The sequence below is a fragment of the Rousettus aegyptiacus genome, unplaced genomic scaffold, assembly GCF_014176215.1.
Source record: "Rousettus aegyptiacus isolate mRouAeg1 unplaced genomic scaffold, mRouAeg1.p scaffold_m13_p_13, whole genome shotgun sequence".
Lineage (NCBI taxonomy): Eukaryota > Metazoa > Chordata > Mammalia > Chiroptera > Pteropodidae > Rousettus > Rousettus aegyptiacus.
Window position 1 is genome coordinate 18,685,243 of NW_023416288.1, and position 21,781 is coordinate 18,707,023.

Genomic DNA, 21,781 nt, shown 5'->3' on the forward strand with positions numbered 1-21,781 from the left:
TCAAATTCCTGTTGGATTTAATGACTTCCTTGCTGTTATTTGCTGAGATACATGATTAATTAGGTTCACATTAAATGATGAAATTAAGACTAGTCTTTAAAAATAAACTAGGAACTATTGTTCACAGAGAAGCAAATGAAAAAATGCAAAAACAGATTTCATTTGGGAATCTTCATGATTTTAAAAGTTTACCCTGCAAAAAACTTAATCACATTCTTAATGGGGAAAAAAAAATAACTATCGATCCTCTATTTGCTATAATATCTCAAAGATAAAGCTCAGAAAGAAATATTATGACATTTTCAAACAAGTGGCAATATTTTTATGGCTAGCCTTTCCATAATAATCACAAATTTCATTATTGCAAATTTCATAAATTCTAAGAAGTTCTTTTTTCCCAAAAACAGGCTACTGAAGAAAGTGAAGAACATTACATAAATCAAGAGGAAGAATTTCATTATCTGATTTTATATTTAGTATTTAATTTTAAGAGCTATAACAGAATGTAGTCCTATCAGTTCTAATGAGATATTTAAATACTATAATAACCTCAATCAAATTTTACTTATCAAAATGATATAAAGATCTTCACGCCAGAGAGGTATGCATGTGCTTGTGTGCATGCTTTTTTGATGCCCTATTTCTAGAAGGGTGGCTGATCTATGTTAGATGCTTCATAAACATCTATGTAATAAATTATTTGGTGGACTTATATATAATTAAATATTAGTTTAAGATATGCAGAACTCTTTTGACTGTTATTAATAGAATATTTAAAAATACTGTAAATGTTACTAAATATGGATGTAGAAATGAGTTATTTACTACTTGTGTTAGATGAAAGATGTGCTAAATTTTCCTCATAGTTTTAGTATATTTGATATATAGTCATAACATCATATCTTAGTTATAAGAACATAATGAACCCCCGCAAATCCTTGCACAACACATTATTTCTCTAGCCCCTAGCCTTTCTCCAACCGCAAATGGCTATTTTTAATTTTGTATTTATCATCCCATTCATTTTAAATATAGTTTTGTTATCGATGCATGTATGCTTAAAATACATTGTTTAATTTGCTTGTTTTTGAGCTTTATAAAAATGGTAAACTTTTGGGACTGATTTTTACTATTATTCAACATTATGTTAAAAGCATTGAGGTTGGGCAAGCTTAAGTTTATTGTCGCTGTAAACAATCACTGTGTGACTACAGCCAAGACTTATTTACCTATCCTCTTGCTGGTGGACTTTGCATCTATTCTCTTCCTGATGGACTTTTGGGTTATCTTTGCTTTGTGAGTTTCCAGTGTTTTGCTACACAAACATTGCTCAATGAGCATGACTGTACCTGCCTCTGAGTGGACATTTGCAACTTTTGGGTATGTACCAAGAATTGGGACTGCTGGGGTAGAGGGTACAGTAATTCTCAGCTATGTGAGCTAGTCAGTGCTGTTTTCCAAAGTGGCTATGCCAATTCCCACATCCAACCACAATGAATTTTACTGAGGGTAAAATTCTCATTATGGTCTTAATTTGAATCGTTCTCATTACTGATGAGAGTAAGCTTCTTTACTTAATTAGCATTTATGTCTCCTTTTTAGTGAAATGTCTATTCATGTCTTTTTCTTATTGAATTGTAGGAGGAGTTCTTTTATATATTTTAGATATTCACCATCAGTCAGATACATATTTAAAATATCTTCTTTCAGTTTGTGCTTGGCATCTTTTGAACAGGAGTTCACGAGTTTAATATGATAAAAATTTATCAATCTTTTCTCTTAAATAAAAATATTCAGGTATTAATAAATCCTTCCCTACCTCCAAACTTAGATATTCTTCTACATTTTCATATAATAGCTTAAAATTTTGCTTTTCACATTTAAATCCTCAATCTAGACTTGAGTTTTATATTTCCTGTGCGGTGAGAATCTAATTTTACGTTTGCCATATGGCTAATCAATCGTCTCAGTACCATTCAATAAATAGACATCTTTTTCCCCAATAATCTGTGACACCATCTCTTCAGACGTGTATCATTATTCTTTATGTAGATTTATATGATTTTTTTAATGCCTTCGAGATTTTGATGTGCTGTTTCTTCTGCCTAAAACAGCCTTCCATTTTATGAATTGAATTCTCAATTACTCTCAAATGCCACTGCTTCAAACAGCACCTTCTTATTGTAAGAGTTACGTCGGCGTTGCAAACGGCACCTTATTATGAGAGTTACGTCAGTGTTGGCTAAGTATGGGCTTCCGTTCCATTGCTTCAGTCCCTCAACTCCAAGACATGGCAGGACTCATCATTTACTCGTCTTCCTTTCACCAGCACCTATCATAGTTCTTAGCACATGGAAGGGCTCATAAAATGTCTGCTTAATGACTGTATTTCAATGAACGTAAAAATTGAAATTAAAATATAGAGCGAATAAGTTTGTATTTATTTTCTAAAATAGCATTTGTATTATAGTAATCCATTTCTTTTAAATGTCTTTTATTTTTTTCACTAATTTAGACTGCCCTTCTTTATCTAAAAGATGAAAATAAAAACCGTGCAGATGAACAGAAAAAAATGATACATTTCCAAATGTGTGTGTCTCCATGTATAAAATACTAAAAACTATTGCCATGTAATTTTTATTTCGACATCTGAAACTCGAATTGCAAAAAACACAAAAAGATAATTTTGTTCATTCTGAGTAAATTACCTCGATGACCGTTGGTTTCCCCACGTTTTCAGCTGTTGGAGACCCATACAGGACGCCATCACTATATGGTGTCCTTTGGATGTATCGAAGCCATCCAGGTCGGTCTGGGTAACCCATTAAATTTGTATTAAATGTTATGGGATCATTACTAATCTCGCCTAGATAAGAAACAGAATTAAGATATGTCAGTTATTTTCACACATGTTGCTTTGGTAGTTTCAATCAAAATATTTGTCTAAAATTTTTTTCTCACATTTGTAGCAAACTAAATACATACCCAAAAAACAAAACCATCTGGGAACTCGGATTTGGCCCTCATGTAAAGAAAAAAATCTTTTTGGTTGTTTAGTTTGTCTAGAAATTTAATGCAACAAAGAAAGCAGATTCATACAACTTTGAGGGAGATTTTCTTTTTTCTTTCCTTCCTTTCTTCTTTTTTTAATGGGGGTGGGGATGGGTCACTTAGGAGTGGGAAACTTCTACCAATGAGATAGAAAAATCCCCTAATATGTTGATGTGTTCATTCTCTTGAGAAGCCTTCCTGTCACAAAACTCTGGACACTATCAAAATAATCTTAAGGGATATCTCAAAATTATAAAACTATCATTAAAACAAAAACAATGTAATTTTAAAGCAATGGAGGATGAGTTGTAAAAGATGCTACAAATCCAAAAGAATAGTAATAACAATTTATTAATGATAAGTAATAACAGCATCATTTATTAGCATGCGCCTGGCCCTGTTGTGTTTGGCTTCTACAAGAACTATTTCATTGGATTTTCAAACATTCCTATAAAAGTAGTACTATTATTGCCCTAATTTTATTGCTGGAATAGCTAATTTTCCACGTTAAGTAACTTTTCTATGGTTATATTAAGTGGTAAAACTAGAATTTAATCTTGGCTGATTCCAGAACCTATGCTCTTAACTACATGTTTTCTTCTCAAATACTGGAGCTGCTGCTCAAAAGGTTTAGCTATACTGTTTTGCAAACACAGAATGCAATGTTTAAGAAACATTTTTAAAAATAATTGATGAAAAGACTACTTTTTTTTCTTGAATGCTGGTGAGAACATGGAGAACTATATTTTGAGTATGCTACTCATCATTATCTACAAAATCATATTTATATTAATTCTAATGCTATAATTCTCAGAGAATTCATTTTTATCTTTTACTTAAGAGTTATAATTTATTTTCTCTTGCTAGTCTTTCTATATCTTCATTAATTTGGTGGCATTTGTGACAACTTGACATAACATAATGTAAACCAAAGTGAATTAAATAAGACTTTGATATTGGTATTACCTTGAAGGAAAAATTAATCTTCATTGTATTATTATGAAGTTGTATAAAATTATCTCATACTATAAAAGATTTTTCAAGAATTCTTTCTTAATACCATATTTCATTCTCTTATACAATATATGTATAGTTTTCCGAAAATCAATGTACTATGTAAGACTGTCTTAATATGAAAAATCATAATTGTACAGTTATATTTATTTCTACGCAAATGTAGGTAGATCATTTGTCAGAAGCACTGAGAAACCAAAAATATTCTTTAAAATTCAAAAATGAATAATTTCCTTCTGTAATTAAATTTCTAGTCTTAAAGTGGGAAATAGCCTATGACAAATTTATCAAGCATCCAGACCATTTCAAATAATGTTAATAATATTTTATATATCATCTAAAATATGCATATTGAAAAAAAAATTAGTAAATTAACCACTTTTTCTTCCCCCACCAAGAACATACCAAGTTTTGGGTAAGGTGGAAATTCTCCCTTAAAAGACTCTCTTTCCAAAACATGAACAAAGAGGACACCAGCAGATGGGTATACATCCCGATCGGAGTGCACCTTCGAGAAAATAGTGTACACTGAAAGCAAAGGAAAGATAAGAGATAGACAAATAATGAAACATGCTCTTGATAATTCGCTTACTCTGTAAAGAAGAGTTTCGCTAGGGATTCCTGGGAAAACTGAAGCAGCATGCAAAATCTTGTTAAGAAGTTTGTTTTAAAGGGAAGTGATTTTAGGACACAACACGAAACAAATCTTTCAGCTTGGTGAGTTTAGAGATTTTTCAAATACTACATAAACAAAATTAGGCACATTTAATACTTAAATTGTTATTAAATAATGAAGACATCCATGTTATCTTTTTTGGTAATTTCTTTTGATTGAAATTATTATGATGAATACATCATGAGAAATGAACACCTACATACTTGCTAGCTTTTTTCCCATTTTCAGAGCAAAGTTTAAAGAGTAATTTTTAAACAGTCAGCATCTACACTGTGTTAACTGTTTGCTAGACAAAGCATATAAGAATATATAACACCATCACTATATGTCAGGCAACTTTCATATATACTTATAAAAATGCACTGGATACTTTTTCTATGAGTATTATTTCTCATCACTCTCCAAGAAATAATTTATTCCATTTTATCTGATCTTGACTTTTAATAATTCACACAATATAATCTATTCTATTATGCTACATTCTAAATAATAACAATTACATAATAAAATTCGATACCAATAATTGCTTTAAATGAAACGGGGCAGATTTCATGATTTACTAGTTACTTAAGATATATGATGTGAGTACATTAAAATGGTTGAATTGGTTTGATTAGTTTCCACCTATTGTTTTTTCCTCTGATATCATTATCCCTACCAACCCATTACTGCCATTACCCTTGTCACCTCTACAATCTCTTTTGGTTTTCTATCTTCCTGACTGGCTAGTAGCTGCAATTTTTACACAGATAAACTCTATCAGGCCAGTTCCTTCTCTTAGTCAGTGACGGATTTGTAATTAACCTTAAGAACCCCAAGACTGCTTACTCTAGGCTCACGACTAACTAAAAGCTTTGAATAGCAAGATCGCTGACAGTAAATTTTTAAGCATAAAAATAAAAACTTCCATAAAATGTTTCTTTATCTGTGAAAACTTGTCCCTGCAGTTCTGTGGATGGCTGCCAAAAATGGAAAACTAAACTAAAATATTTGGCTTGTAGCTTCACGTATCCATAACATTACTACTAAAAACACAACTTCAAAGGCTATTAATGGAAGAAAAGAAGCTGCAAGCTAGGTTTAAACTAGGTATGTAGGGAGACTTGTCTCTTTCTGAGTCATTTTGTATGAGTATTTATAAGTAGCCTTCCCATGGCATTTAGAGTACACAACTTCTACCCAAGAATAATTAACTCACCGGTGGAAGTGGTTCCATTCCAAAAAACGTGTGTATGACTCAGAAAAATCATGAGGATGAGAACTGGAGATTTTTTACCAGTTGGATTCCATGACATCCTCTGAATACAAGGTGCTGTGGAGAGTGTGGAGATGAGGGAGACCCAGGCCCTGTCTTCTGTGAGTTCACCATCTGATTTGAGAGAGCAATGCTCACCTAACTAGGTATGATCCCTGAGGTATAAAGTGCTGTGGCAATACCTTGAAAGATAGGTGATGAGGACCAAAGAAGGCTGGAGAGATCTGGAGAAGATTTATATAAGAAGTAGAATTCAAAATGGCTCTTAAAGTACTAGCAAAATTCTGAGACTCAGAGATAGGGAATTTGGGCATTTCAGCAGCGAACACATGTGCATGACACAATCGTGGAATACCATGGAGCCCTTTCAAGGAAGGGGATTAAACCAGTGATGCTAGATCTTGAGGTATATTTAAGGAAGGGGAAGAAAAACTGGGAAGAAGAATCAAATAATGGAGAGTTGTAAACTCCTGCTGGGCATTTATTTCTCTCTATATGTAAAGGAGTTAACATTCTAGATCACAATCCTATATCCAAAGCACAGGGATATTTTAAATAATCTAAAGGAATCTCTTTGGAGCATATCTGATTTATTCTTTCTAGAGATTAAAAACATCTCGAAGTCAAGCACTGAATTTTATTTTCCTTCATTATTTTCTCAGCACCTAAAAGGTATGTGGCATATTTGAATAATTTTATCAATGCCTAGTGAATGGATGACTACATTCTAATACAAAGCACTGCGGAGGTCAACACAGGTCTCATGTTTGTGGACTAAATACGTAATATCCAATTTAAATTTCAGTTTTATAACTTTGATTAATTCTCCTATGTGTGTAGCAGTTTATAGGTTACCATTCTCTGTTTACATTATAAACTACTAACCGTCTCCCTTAGTTTGGGCTTCCATAAGGTGTTAAAAGCTAGTTTATAAAGCAAAAAAGAAAGGTTGTTGGTATTAAATAATATTGAAATAATTCTATTTTCTATATAGCCCTTGGCAGGGCCTGAAGTGGAACCATAAAAGGGTACCTGCCACTTCCTATTGCCTCAAGGACCAGTACAAAACATCTATCTCAGTTTCTGCTTTCATAAAAAAAAAAATTTCTGCGATCTATAGAGCCAAACCACAATCTACCATGGCCCTCCTGGGCTTTAAGATGACATGTACATTTCTTTATTCATCGGTACTCTATTGCCTTTCTGCAATCTGCTGAACTGCATACTTGCTGGTCAGTTACCTTGGCAACTCACAGAAAAGCCTGCTTCACTTTAAATATATAGTATGTCATTTACTTTGAGAAAAAACATGATATAGATGTATGACACATTCATCACCCAGAAATGGAAAATGACTAAGTGACTATGTTTTGTGAAAATAATACTTCCTTTCTGTAGCATCAGTTTAAATTATGGGCGCCCACACAGCATTTTAGAGAAGTAGTCTTTACCTTTACCTTTCTCGTTTAACTTGCAAAACAAACAGCTCTTAAATGGAGGCTATTTGGGCAGTAGTTACACTTTACTTCCTTTTGAAAACAATGGGTGACACAAAATTCGAAGTTATAGGCTCTTGTTCTAAATACAAGCTGTATAAATAAGGCTGATAGGGTCTGCAGCAACACCCACAGAGGCTGTTACTAACAGTTAACACGTGTTGCACTCCTCTGTCTAGGAGCTACTCAAACAGTGAGCTTGAAGCATATTGTTTTTATTAAAAGCAAGTCTTTAATAGCAAATTTAAATACTCTAAGAATCTGCAGTACTATAATATAATAATCTCAGAAATATACACGTGTATAGTACCATGCTAATCAAGCGGAGGTCACAGGGTCTGGCCTCTCTGTATCACATGGTTTTGCAATCGTCTCCGGCTGCAAATCCATTACCTCTGCAAACATGCCACTGGATACAAATGAAACCGGAAACCACTGTGTGGCTAAATCCGTGCAAATCCATCACCATTAATGGGAAAAACAATTAAACCAAAAGTCCAATTCACAGAGGGTCAAAAACATGGTCTTTAAACAGTAAGGGTAATTAGATTTGCAAGGATTAAAAACTAAAGACAGGTAGTCATAAAAGATTTTTTTTTTTTTTTAAGAAAAATTACATAAGTGAATTGAGAAGAACAAAAGGGTATACAGGGAAGTGCCCAGGGCAATTATTTCATCTACCTTAAATGTAGCTTCAATGTTCCTTGTTACCATGCTGGCGAAATCGTTCCACAAAACTGTTCTCTACATGTTCATCATAAGGTATAGAAACTAGAGATCATGTCGACAATGTACGGCAGAGAGCAAAGAACCAAATAATGGACGGTGACGGCAGTAGCAGTAACAGCCCATTTAACGTGTTCTCCCTAGGGGAGCAACATCATAATAAAAATATGATGATGTGCTTATCTACAATGACTTACAAACAAAAGCAAATCTAGATGTATAAACATTAAATTTTGAAAAAATTATAGTAGTGCATTGCTAATAAATCTATAGCACATAACTTCACAATTATCACAATGATTATTTTTAATGGCATCTAGGCATGTACAAAGTCCCTTTTCTACAAAAAAAATCCAGAGAACAAACACTTATCAGTCCTTTCTGTAAATCACCAAGAACAAGTACATGGCTATAAGGATACACTAGGTACTGAGTCTAAGACCTGGCAAGACCTCGTTAAATTTCAATCTTAAAGCTCTCTCTCCTCTGAAATCTTTGAGAAGAAAGTCATAAAGTAACGTCCATATTCATGTCCATGTGACCTTTATCAGGTATCTATTACGTGTACATCTCTCAAAGATGCTTTATCAACAAATTAATGACTTTTATAAAGTGCCCATTTATTTCATTTTTTGATTTTTATGGTTTAAGAGATTACAGTAAAACCTCAGTTTACCAGGAACCCCAAGAAGGAAACATTTCAGAGAGCCGAGTTTTCAAAAATACTCAGCAGTCGATGCTTTTTCATGACAGGAGAAGATCCTCATTTGGTACATCAATATTACACTCTGCTCTATTATACAGTGACGCCTTTACGGACTGTTTGCAAGCCTTGTCATTTACTGATCGCACACGTGCTAGCAGGTCCCCGTCTGCTAATGCTTTTTAAGGCTGTGTGTTTTATAGATTTTCTGTGTTCTCATCTGAGGACAGGTTGTCAGCTGTCATTTCTCATCGCCATCCATATGTTTCCCATATCAGCTTTTCTAGCCCTTCTAATTTGTCGCTATTAATCTGCTGAGAGTTTAGAAATGAGGTGGGATTGCGTGTTCAAGTAGGAACAAATCTGTACTGTCTTGACGCACACTCTGTTAGATGTGGAAAACAGGAGCCTGCTTTTGCAGCATCTCTTTCGGCTATCCAAAGACCCTTTCGTTGCACATTGCCTGGTTCTTGGTTGAGGCAGTATACTTCTGAATAGTTAATCTTACTACAGTCAGGATATAGGCATTATTTTGGGGAGTGGCAGTGTAAACTCCATGTATTAAATGCATTCAGAAATAAACAAGTGTACCATAGAAAGTCTTAATTCAATTTATATTACATAAACAGGAACTGTCAAAACAAAATGGATTAAATTGTATAAAATAATTTCTTATACATTTGATGTGTGGGAAATATACTGCATAATTTAAACAAAGAGATCTATTGATTAAGTGATCTATTACCTTTAGCAATAGCTAAATCAGCCTACGAATATTGTAACCCACTATAATGAATAAGGAATTAATTAATAAGAAATTAAGGTCTGTTTCTAAATGCATTTCAAGTCTGTTAATTTGCCTTTCATGTTCAGAGAGTTTTAAGATGTAAGCTATTGACTGGGAAGCATGACATGGGTGCTTTTTATGAGTGAAAATTACTTAAATAATATAGTGCATATTTTCCAACTATTGATAGTATTGCCTTAATAGTAAGTAATCTGGAAAAAAAATTGGATAAGAATGATGAAGATTTTTAAATACAGCTAAGATATCAAGATAATAATTAATAGCTATTAATTTGGTATGGCTTGTAAAAGAAACTTTTGCCTAAACAACTAGACATCCAATTCTTCAAAATTCTATTTACAGAAGAGACACCATCCCCCTGCTAAAGTTAAGAATTGGAATGTTAGTCTAAAAGAAAGTTACACCAAAAATATAACTGATAAACTTATTTAACTTTATGATCACCCCTGATAATTAAAAATTGTAAGTACTGACGGGAAAAATAAGGCCTGTCTTATATTTTATAGTTTTAACGGCTAAAAGCTTTTTGTGAGGCTCAGAGCCCCTGTGGACACAGCACTCCAAGAAGCTGCTACCAATTCACTGGAATTGTTTAAAAGAGATGAATCCCGTTTGCTATCTCTGTATCAAGAGAACTCATTTCAGGGTTTTCGGAGGCTGATACTTTATGATATCTTTCCTAATTTATTTTTAATGTGTTATTTATATAGTGAAATGGAAATTAAATTAAATTAAATAATTGCTACAGAAAAATATTTTGAGAGACATCAATATCCAGCCATGTGTACACAACCTGTTTTGTTTATTTTTCCCTTAAGATTTACCTTGTGTTTTAGCAATCCAGCCTTATAAATTTTGGCTTTGAATCAAAAGCTTTTCTCAGCAGTCTGCCCTTCACCTTTCAGTTTACTCAACATCAAAGTGATACAGGCCATTCACATGGCAGGTGTCGGCTACTGTTTTTATTTTAGACAAAGATAGCCCATGACTGGACTATACAATTCATCGCAGGGAAGGCGTTAAACTGTCTCTTTAAACTTCATTCTTCTAAGAGATGTGGCCACTTTTTAAGAGGCAGAAGAGAAATCATTAGTTGGGTCTCTTTCTATAAAAAGCAGGGTTTCTTCCTGAGATTCCCCTCCCACTCGCAGCGCCCCCTCTCCTTACCGCCCCCGAAGGCACTTACTGAAACCATTTTTCTGAACTGAAGTTAAATATCTTGATTTTCCATGTAATGATAACGTGGGTTTGTTTTGTTTTTTTCTTAAATGTCAGTTGGAAAGTGGTTGCACACCATTATTAATTGGTGATCAATAAACTTAGTCTCACAGAATGCTGCAGTTGAAAAGGGCTTTAGATGTCATCCTGTCTGGTCATGCTAAGAGACAGATCATAGCATTACTTCCTACTGGGATATGGCCTCAGCATTCTACTCAACCCAGAATTCCTGGCACATACTACCAATTGGAGTTGGCATGCATTTGCTCTCCTGGAGAGTTCAGTCCTTCATTTTACAGATAACGAAATTGAACCCAGGAAGACTAAGTGACAAATTCAACCCTATAGGACTAGTAAGAGGACAAGCCAAGACTTGAACTTGGGTAATCGTGTATGTTGTTGATTTGAGAACCTAAGGTAATACATTTGGTGACTGTACATAATAATATTACAACCTACAACAGTAAGTTCATTATCTAGCATAACACCTTAACTTTAATTCTCTCTCTTGTTTCACAACAAACCAGAATTTGACCAGATAAACCAAGTTCATTCTATAATTTCATGAAATTATCATAATTACACTGCACAATAAAAAGAAGTGAGTTGATAATCACAATTCCAAGAAACAAACCAACCTGAAATTTCTTTGGTTTCAAGAAAGAAAAAACCTGAAGGAGACATTTTGGCCCTAGAAGTCCTAGAAGAGGGTGGGTCCTCCCTCCTGACTGCCACATTTCACAAGCAAAGAAGAATACACACTTTAAGCCCTGCTCCTGGCCAACAACAGAGGAAGTCATTGAGAAAAATTTCTGGCTTCAAGCTGTGCAGTCCCTTGACCATCAGCAAGCTAAGGAGGAGCCTTCTTTAAAATGGCAATAGAGAATTCTACCAAATTATTCAGAGTACACATTACTTCATTCTCATGAATGTCCAATTAAAGATTAATATTTAAGTTGAAAATAATTAAGAAATCAAGACAGAATCATTTTGATTTTCTCTTTGATTCTAGGGGAAAAAAATGAAAGTTCATCGGTAAACTTAAGGCTAACCCATTTTAGAACACAAGTGTCCTAAGTAAGAAAGGAGAATCTGAAGAGGTTTATCTAAGCGAAGTATATACAAGAATAACATGAAAGCTTAGCCCTTTTTATTTAAATTATTCCAGGAGTAAATTTTAAGTTCATCTACCCCCACTCCAGGAAAAAGAAAAAGGAGTTCATATTTAGAGCGCCCTTTATGATTTTTATAACCATTTAATGTGTCAAGGTAGAATGATGCTCAAAGTGTTGGTCTGAGACATTTAAATTCCTTGAAATCCTGTTTATAGAAGAGGCACCATCTCACTGCTAAAATTAGGAATTGGAACATTTTTAAAAAGAAAGTCACACAAAAAAATGCACTTGGTAAACTTTTACTATGTAAATGCTCTTATAATATTTGTGCTCTCTAGAAATTGTCAAAAAGAGATGACTGGGATTCATGGTTAAGAATATCTCACAGAACATTTGATAGATCTGAAATAACATTTAAAATGCCCTACTATACTATAAAAGCTATTAGAAACAATTTTCTTCACACAGTTGATAAAACTTATTACTCTCTGTATAAGATATTTTGGTAATACAGAACTATAATAATAGAATTTAAATTGGACGAGGTAGCTAGAAAGGGAGAAAAAGCAAGAGGATGAGTAAAAGAGAAAATGAGGAAATAAGAGAGTGTGATAACCTAAACTGGTTATTTCAGTAGTTCAACATGCATTGATCATTTCTATTTGGAGAACTACAGTTATCACTCAGGTTCCAAAGGAAAAATAAGTTTGAGGTCTAATGGGAGCATGAACTTTGAAACAGGAAGAGACATGTATCTTTTGGAGACTCTAGAAAGTGCTCTATGTAAAGGTCTTGGAAAAGTGAATTTCTCTAAGAACAGCACCACAATAGATGACTTACTTGATGGGGTTTAACAGCTGGTTTGAGAATAATGTTTTTTGGCAAATCAAATAGAAAACAGAGGAACATGGTCGGAGAGAACAAGAAGTCTAGGAATCAAAGTTAAAGAGAAGAAATCGAAGAAAAGGGGAAGGATAACTGTAAGTTAAGGCAATATGGTATCAAGTCCGGGGAAGAGTCTTAGGGGATCTCATGTGAGGCACCAGAATCGGGGCAGGTCCCAAGTCTTTGGGAGATGACAGAGTAGAAGTGCACTGCAGATGGCAACATTGAGGGCCACTTGATGACCATGACTAGAAAGATTAGGGAACACGAAGAGTGAAAGTGCCAAAGAAGCTTAAGGCTCTCACCAGCTTGATTAAGGAAGGAACCAGCTACAGTAAGGCAGTCAGGGGTGATTCCGTTAAAGAAACCAGGGAGAATCCCATGAGAAGATCTAAGGAGGGTGTAGGGAAAGGGCGATGGGACGATGGGGTAGGTCCTGGAACAAATGCATTCAGTACTACTTAAAACGAAATTTTGTAATCTTTTTGTGGGAAGTTACTAACATAAAACTCTGTGTTTTCTTATAGATATTGGCAATGAAAACTCCTTAAAAATGCAAAGGTGCTTGTGACTTTGTTTCAAAGAAGCAGGGTAGAAGAGATGCTGGGAGCCTTTGCCTTACTGTGAGACATATCTGGGGGTAGAAGATTTCAGCTGAAGAACAATTTGATACTGGCTAGAAAAAAGTTAGAGACCCTCACTTCGGGGATCTATAAAGAAAATGAGGAAAGCCAGGAATCACTCTACAAGGTACCCAGGAGGATTTATCTGGCAGAAAGGCCATTTTAGCTCACACGATTACTACTCTTTTAAAAATATTTTAAAATTGTTATTTTTACAAACATTTCAGTCGCCTCAAAGTTATGGAGACCAGGCTACCATCCTACTAATGTTCATGACCACATATAGTCAAAATTGTGTGTATGCGTACGTGTGGTATAATGGTGGGGACGGAGGTATCAGAGGGATGGTAAAGGCAAATAATCGAGAAATACAATATTGAGTGAAAGCTCATGGTCATCACTGATATTTTGAAAACAACTAATCTTTCGGTTATTAAGTAAGTCTTTTTCTCCTTGAGGAAATGCATTATTTGAATGGTCCTGGCATATTGCTAATGAACACATTTATAGATATGAAAAAAAAATTAGAAGGAACAATCGATTATTCAAGAGTCAGGTCATCTAATTATTTAATAGCAAAACATATCAATATGGTTTTGCAACAAAAATCATTCAAAAAATTATCTATAATTAGCCGAAATATTTTATGACAATTTTTCTAAGGTTATATAAATACTGTTTTAAAGTGATTTCTGTTAAATGTACTTCTTAATGTTTTTCAATGTTATACATAAACTGTTATAATAACCACACTAGGACAATTTTTTATAAATGGCAAACCAATGACTGGATAAGGGGCAACAATAGGTTAAGAATGTAAGAATTATTTTTAGTTTTAAAAAAAGGCATAACTATAGCAAAGGAAAAACACTTGGAAAACAATGGATTAAGAACATAGAGAATCAGAAGTTTTAGAAGATTAGGAAAACAAAAATTTAATGTTTTCAGATTGATTTATCAAAAAAAAAATATCCACACATGACTAAAAAAGCAAAAGGAATACTGGAAGCAGAGTTAATTGACTCCCCAAAAGGGATTTAGATTTACAACCTAAACTCACCATCCTTCTTCCCAGCAGCCATTTTTCTGCTGATAATAAAACTGTTGGCCTGTTTGGTCTTCCAGTTAACTGTTCCATTTATGCCATCAGCACAGCTTAATAAAAAAGCTTTTCAGAATAAAACAAATGCACAAAAAATGAAATTAATGTTCAATTAAAATGACTAACATAGATCACCTACAACTAACTGGGATCGGATTCCTTCCAGCCCAGCTAGCTGCTTAATTCCATTCAATAAATATCTGTTGCATGTCAATACAAGGAATATATGAGGATATCAGGTAAATACTGCACAGTTCCTGCCCCTCACGGAGCTTACAATCTATAGGGATTAATAATTCACGTACAGAAATATATACATAATATATAATATGTATATAACAATTACATATAAATATACCATGATAGAAAGCATAAGTGCTACAAAAGCACTGAGGGGGGAAGCAATTATCTCTGGCTAGAAATGAAGTAATAAGTTCAAAATGTCTTTTAAATTCACAGTTGAGTTTTGGAAACATTACACTGGCAGCAATGAATAGAACTGGGGTTAGAAGATACTAAATACGGCGCTATTCCTGGATTGTAGAGTAGCATCCAGCCCATTACTTAGCAGTTGAAGCAAAAGGAAGTAACAGTGGGGCCACCAGAAGACATCATGGAGATAATACTGACAATACTTTTCCAATTGCTGGATGTGGACTAAAAGGAGAATCAAAGATGGCTTTGAATGTCTGATCCAGAAGGACAGAACAGTGATACATTAGGAAACCCCCTCCCAAAAAAAGGAGTTGGTTTTAGGATAAACACGATAAATTTAATTTGGAATATGTTAAATATGGGGTACCAGCTGGATATCCAAGTGAAACTATCTAAGAAGAAAATGGAAATAGAATGATTGTTGATGCCAAAGCCGCACTGTAATTCCTTGAAGAGATCATACTCCCAGGTAGCACACATTGGGCACCGGTGTACAAAGTGATCTGGAGAAGATATACATTCATGTTCTGGACACATGTATTTATTCGATTTTCCATGATATAAACTAGCAATCTTACAGCTTACTCTTCCACTTTCTCATTCTTACCTTTCAGACTTGATATTTGGGCACCATTTTCCTGACTACAACATTGGATCTCCATTTCAATCTCCCTTCCTCTAGCCATCTCAGGTACATTCCATCTGGGTTCAGCTCAGTCCAGGGATCCCCCAAGGTATACCCCATAGTTTTGTCCTAGCTCCTAGAGCTGCATGAAATATAGCAAGAAAGAATGCATGAAAAGTGGGCGGGACAGCGAAGGCAGAAGACTGTGTTAATAAATACATTTATGTAGCAAAAAACAGAGGACTTAGCATAGGAGACAGGCAGTCAGAGAGGTTGGACAACTGAGACTTAAGTGTCACATATGTCAACAGAAAAGTTGTCATGATCAACACCCTCACATACTGCAGAAAATTCTAAGAGAACAAGAACTTAGGAAAGATTGCTAGATGTGGAAAATGAGAAGTTACTGGTGGCTCCTGCAAAGTGAAGTTCCAATAAGGTAATAGGCGCATAAGTTGCAAAAGGTCAAGATGTAAATGCAGCAAACACAGTTAATCTTTCAAGAACACTGGCTGCGATCAAGAAGCAAAGATATAAAAAGAGACTGAGGAGCAGCAAGGTGAGGAGAAGGGTTGGTTACTTCGGTGTGGGGGGAAAAGATTTTGTTCTCAAGCTTTTGAAAAGACAAAGAGATAGAAAGAGCCTAAGAGTAAAGAAAGGGGGCATAAATAATGAGACACAATCCAAGCAAAATTAGAATGGGTAGGACCAAGTATAAACAAGGAAAGAAAATACTTCATGAATGAAAAAGTAAAGACAAGAAAAGAAACATTTGTTGGGGTTCAGGAAACTTAATGTTGAAAGAGTTTCTCATCTTACTAAATTAGAGATGAAATGTATATTTCCTTCTCAAACTAAATGTCAAGTAAAATTCTTAACTTACACTAAATTATGGGAAATACAGAGTTACCTTTGAAAGTGAATAAAAGAATACAATTCAAAACCCAAGTTGCTAAAAACAAACAAGCAAGCAAGTAAATGAAACCTCAAGTGATTGTTTCAGTGATACCTGGGAATGGAAATCAAAGTCCCTAGCACCCCAAGCAAATAAACAACTTGGTTGGCATTCCATTTTTAAAATACACAAACATAAGTGTACTAATTTTATAGTTACTAAAAGACCAATCTTATGGCTGATTCACTTAATAACTGAAATTATATCCTTTTAAATCTACATGAAAAATACAGTAGTAATTTCCTAAATAATTTAGGCTAAAATAGAATCAGAAATGTTCACAGTCTCTTGGGGCAAACTATCCCACCCTCCTCAGATGCTGCATAAGAATCACTTATGGGCAACTCTCTAAAAATACATATTTGCATGTACCCACAAAAATATATAATAAAAAAATTGAAAAACACATATTCATGACTCCACCACGGAAAGTCTAGGTAGACAGATTACAGAATTTTATCAGGTGATTCTCACACACAAATCTGAACTCTAGAAGGCCAAGAGAAGACCTACAGACCTCAAGGGTGTATAAGATATTCAACTGAGTCACATCATATGCACCAAATGCAGGGCTGACCTGAGAACTGAAAACCTCACCCCCTTCTACCTCCAACTGGCCCACACGTGCAGCCAATTTGCGAGAACATGTAAATCACTGCTGGACTGTAGGAAGTCTCAACCTAGAAAGACAGGAAAAAGCAACCAAATTCTTCTCTACAACTTTCCAAAGAACAATGACAAGAAACATTTAGATTTAAATTTAAATGTTCATCTGATCGTGAGCAAGGTGCTTTCATGTATATTGTCTAGTTCAATCCCGACAAAACCAAATGACTCTATTATTAGTCTGAAGATGATCAAGGCTTGGTCTTAAAAGAGAGTGGAGTAAATCCTGCAGGTATACAAGCACTCTTCAGATTTCTCCACTTTTCCATAGGGGAGTTACCATAAAGAAAGAAGAGGCTGAGTGTCCAGACAGCACCCCCTTTGTTCTTTATTCTAGCCCAGTGTTTCTCAAATTATGTTAGGCATAATAATTATTCAGAGTTATATATACAAAACTACACATAGTATATTTCATGGGTGATTTAAAGGATTTACTAAGATAACTTAACTCATGGAATTTTTCTTTCTTTGTTTTACAGTCTGACTTTTAGAAACTGACTAAGCCAGCCTAAGATTTAACGCTACTTCAAGACCTTGCCAGGTGAACCAACATAGCATTGCTCATACTTTCTGGGTCCTAGATAAAGGCAGTCTATTTGTTGGCTTTTACAGAATTCAAAATATAAATCTGATTGGTGCCTCAACTATTATAAAATAGAGGCAGGGTAAAGTAGTTTAAACACATTCCACAGATACTGCTCTATTTTAAGGACAGCATTGCTTTGAGCACATTCATTTTTTTAAAAAAGTTCATATTGCTCCATCTAAAGTCCTAATTTGACAACCGAAGGCCACAGTCCAATAAATCTAAATAAAATGATAACTTTTTATGCCTATACTCACCAGACAATGTCACAAAAGGCAAGAAAGACACAATACCACGGATGATGTATCTGCCTAAACATTCAAGTTTCACCCCTTGAGGGGAAAATCTCAATGATATGATAACTGCTTTTAATGGCTTGCCCAAGATCATAGATCCACTTAACTTCCTGAATAAAAAATTATTGTGATCTGTACACTGACAAATGCAAAATACTCACTGAAAAAAGCTAGTACTTTAAAGTTTGATTTTCACTAGGAAAAAACATAGCATTTTTTTTTTCTGTGAAAACGAACTCCCTTAGGATGGGAAAGTATGACTTAAGTTATGCATAACTTTTCAAAATTCCAATGCATAAAAAAGAGTAAGTCAACTTGTATAGACTGGTTCTTGGACTCTTTCTGAAGATAATGGCCCATCTTCGGAAATCTTGAAAGGAACTCTGCTGTGCTCACCAGGTTCATAATAATCTATGCTACAGTTGTACTTGGATGTGAGTTTTGCTCTAATTCATAAACACAAAAGCAAAGAATAACACACATATTGCATTTACACAGCTCGAACTAAAGAGACATTCACATGATTAGCCAGCATATCAAGACACATAATTTGTTCAATTCCTCGATGCTCCCTCTCAAAAATCATCGAAGCCCAAATTAATCCTAAGGTAACTGGCATGCCCTTAAATTCCCTAGAAACCACACAATACTTAAAGTTTGTCTTAAAATTCTATGATTCATTCTGAGTCTTGTAGCAGCAGGACTACATTTCATCTGGCCTGGGGCAAGCACTCTCTGAAGAGACATCTCTCGTTCCCAAACCTGAATAATTGGCAGAGTAGGGGAGGAGGAGTCTGCTGCTTCATAAAAGCAATTGAAGAACTGTGAATAGCGACTGATTGCTGATGAGCTAATCAGAATATCAAGGAATAGAAATAATAAATAATAACTCACTCCAACATCACTGTCCAAGTAAACAGCAGGATATGGCAAACGAAATTTAATCTGATTAACACGGTCACCTTAGAATCAAACTGTCAAGTCTTTCTCTGTTCGCTGCTTCGACTCTTTTCATATTTTACTAGAAGAGGACACAGACTTTGTTTTCATAAACAGGATATACAATTTATGTCCCCCACATTTCTTCCCTTTTCTCACCATTCCTTATGTCACTATGTTGGTCGCCTGTCCTCAACATTTTCTCTTCCCTTCCTTTATGTAACTATCTGTAATATTTTTTAAATTGTCTCATATTAATATATGGTTTTTATATTTTCCTCTCCCAGAAAAGTGTTAGTTGACATTATGATTAGCTACTGTGTTTTTTGTGCTAAGCTGAGGCCCTATGCTAAGGGTGCTATACATATTAACTAATTTAATCCTTATGTTATCAGTTTTGTGCGGTGGGTATTATTAGTTCCATTTTGCAATGAAGATAAGAAGTCTCAGGAATTTATGTTGCTTACTCCAGGTTATATGGTCAATAAGTGGCAGAGTTGCATTTTGAACCCATTTCTTGGCTGACTCCAAAGTCCGTGTCATTTACCCGTCAACAACCTCCAAATGGTTAAATGGAAAAGCAATTTGTAAACTATATATTTTAATGTAATTTGAAATGTTAGTATTATTACTAGTATGTCATCTTTAATTTATTTTTCTTTCCAGAAAAAAAAAGTTTCCCCTGACTGCTGGATTAGAAATGGCTAGCAATGAGGCAATGCCCATGGAAATTAATTCCATGTACTATATACATCTGCACTATATACATCTACACACATATATACAATTCATTAAAAGAAGAAGGCTAAAAAATTAGTTGGAACCTATGGAGAAAAAAGACTTTGCTGGGGAGGACCATCCACCCCAGCCTCTGAAGGCAGTCAGGAAAAGATATTCCTAAGAGAAGTGTCACAGTGAGACTGTAAAGCAAGAATGCCAGAATAAGAAACCTCCAAGCTTTGTTGAAACAGAAAAGCCTGGCAAGACATAACATAAAAGTAATTATTTAATACAATTAAAAATTATTAGAATTTTATAATTTTCCCACAAGCCAGGGAAGACATTAGACTCTAGAGTGAAATAAAATTGTAGTACAGAAAGGTAGTGTTTAATAAGTCTCTGGAGATAGAGTGTCTAGATTCAAATCCCAATTTTTGTCCACTGGGCCAGTTATTTAGTGTCTCTGTTTTCTCATTTGGTAGGGACAAAATAGTGCCCAATTTATAGGCATGTGAGTATTAAATGAGATAATACATTTGAAGCCCTTAGAAGAATGCTTAGCACATAATGATGTTCTCAAAAAATGTGAGCTACTATTAATCTTCAACTAATATGAAAATTTTAATTTCTTTAAATGTGATTTTTTTTTAATAACTGTTCAAATGAAAGAATTCATTGTTACTATGGCCAACATTATAGAATATGGTACTTTCTTTTTTCCTCACAGACATGAGACACTTGAAAAATGACAATATTTCTGTGGCTGTGTGGAACAAATGCTGGAGGCTGCTCAGAGCAAAGGCAACAGCCCAGGGTCTCTAACCATCCCAAACACTACAGGGCTTTTAGAGGGCTAAGATGGTACTTTTAGTAAATCTTCATTCAGCACTGGCTAAGGCGTACTGAGTGAGAGCTGCAGTTTAACCCTTTTGAGGAAAGCCAGATATAATAAGAAGCAAATCTGTACCCTCTGACTCTCATAAACTCAGGTATTTAGTCTGTGGAAATAATGCAACAAAAGCAAAACTATATGGGCACAAGATACAACTTTGCATTACACATATCGAAGCTGGGGGGAAATTAATGTCAATTAAAAAAAAGAAGAGTTGGTGCATAGAATGGTTACTGGAGAAGGGAGGGTTCCCTCGGTCCACTTTTCTGGGTAGTTTTACTCCTTTGCTCAAAACGCCCAGCCATGGCATATCCAGTATGGGTTTCTGATGCCCGGGAACGGTACTGTCTGTGTTCTATCTTGGAAATATTAGATGAATATGGAGCATCAGTGGGACCCTTATCAAAATGAATACTGAATACGTAATACATGCAGTTGTTATGGGCACCATTACAATTTAATGTCCTCATCAGCAAAACATTGGGCTGTTTTGAAATTGATAAAATTAGTGAAAGGCAGAATACAAAATAGTATGTAGACTATGTGAAACCTACTGTAATGGTGCAATCTAGTGGAAAAGGATTAAAAGGTAAAGTGTAAAAGCTACTGGGTTAGTGAAGTAAAGCTGTAGAAAAAAATTGTTCCAAATAAAAAATAAAATAATGCTTACAGGAGTTTCCAATTAAAAAAAAAAAAACTTTAAAAAAGAAATACTCTTCTATTGGGTGTTTATTTGAAACTGTCATTAATTTTCTTTTTTAAAAAAGCCACACATTCTTATTACAATTCAAATAGTATAACTAGTAGGGTATAAAATATAAAAGTTCCCTTTCCAGTAGCTATTGTCATCCCACCAATGTCGCTACCTGCAGTATTAACTCTTAGTAGTTTTTGCATCTTTCCATATTCTATGCACACACGAACATGTTTGTACACATATACAAATAAACACACCATAGTCTTTTTTACAAAATGTGATCACATATTTTTCACTT

At 34.6% G+C, this 21,781-nt stretch overlaps 1 protein-coding gene across 5 annotated transcripts in view; it reads right to left on the minus strand.

The window, feature by feature from the left end:
• Positions 1-21,781, minus strand: part of SGCE (sarcoglycan epsilon) — a 62,664-nt gene that overhangs the window by 32,442 nt on the left and 8,441 nt on the right. For all 5 annotated transcript variants that reach the window (XM_016160866.2, XM_016160867.2, XM_036230359.1 and 2 more), the window contains exons 2-3: positions 4,471-4,593; positions 2,709-2,866 (exon numbers count right to left, since the gene is read on the minus strand). In XM_016160866.2, coding sequence (XP_016016352.1) covers positions 2,709-2,866; positions 4,471-4,593 — 281 coding nt within the window. The remainder of the gene's footprint in view (positions 1-2,708; positions 2,867-4,470; positions 4,594-21,781) is intronic.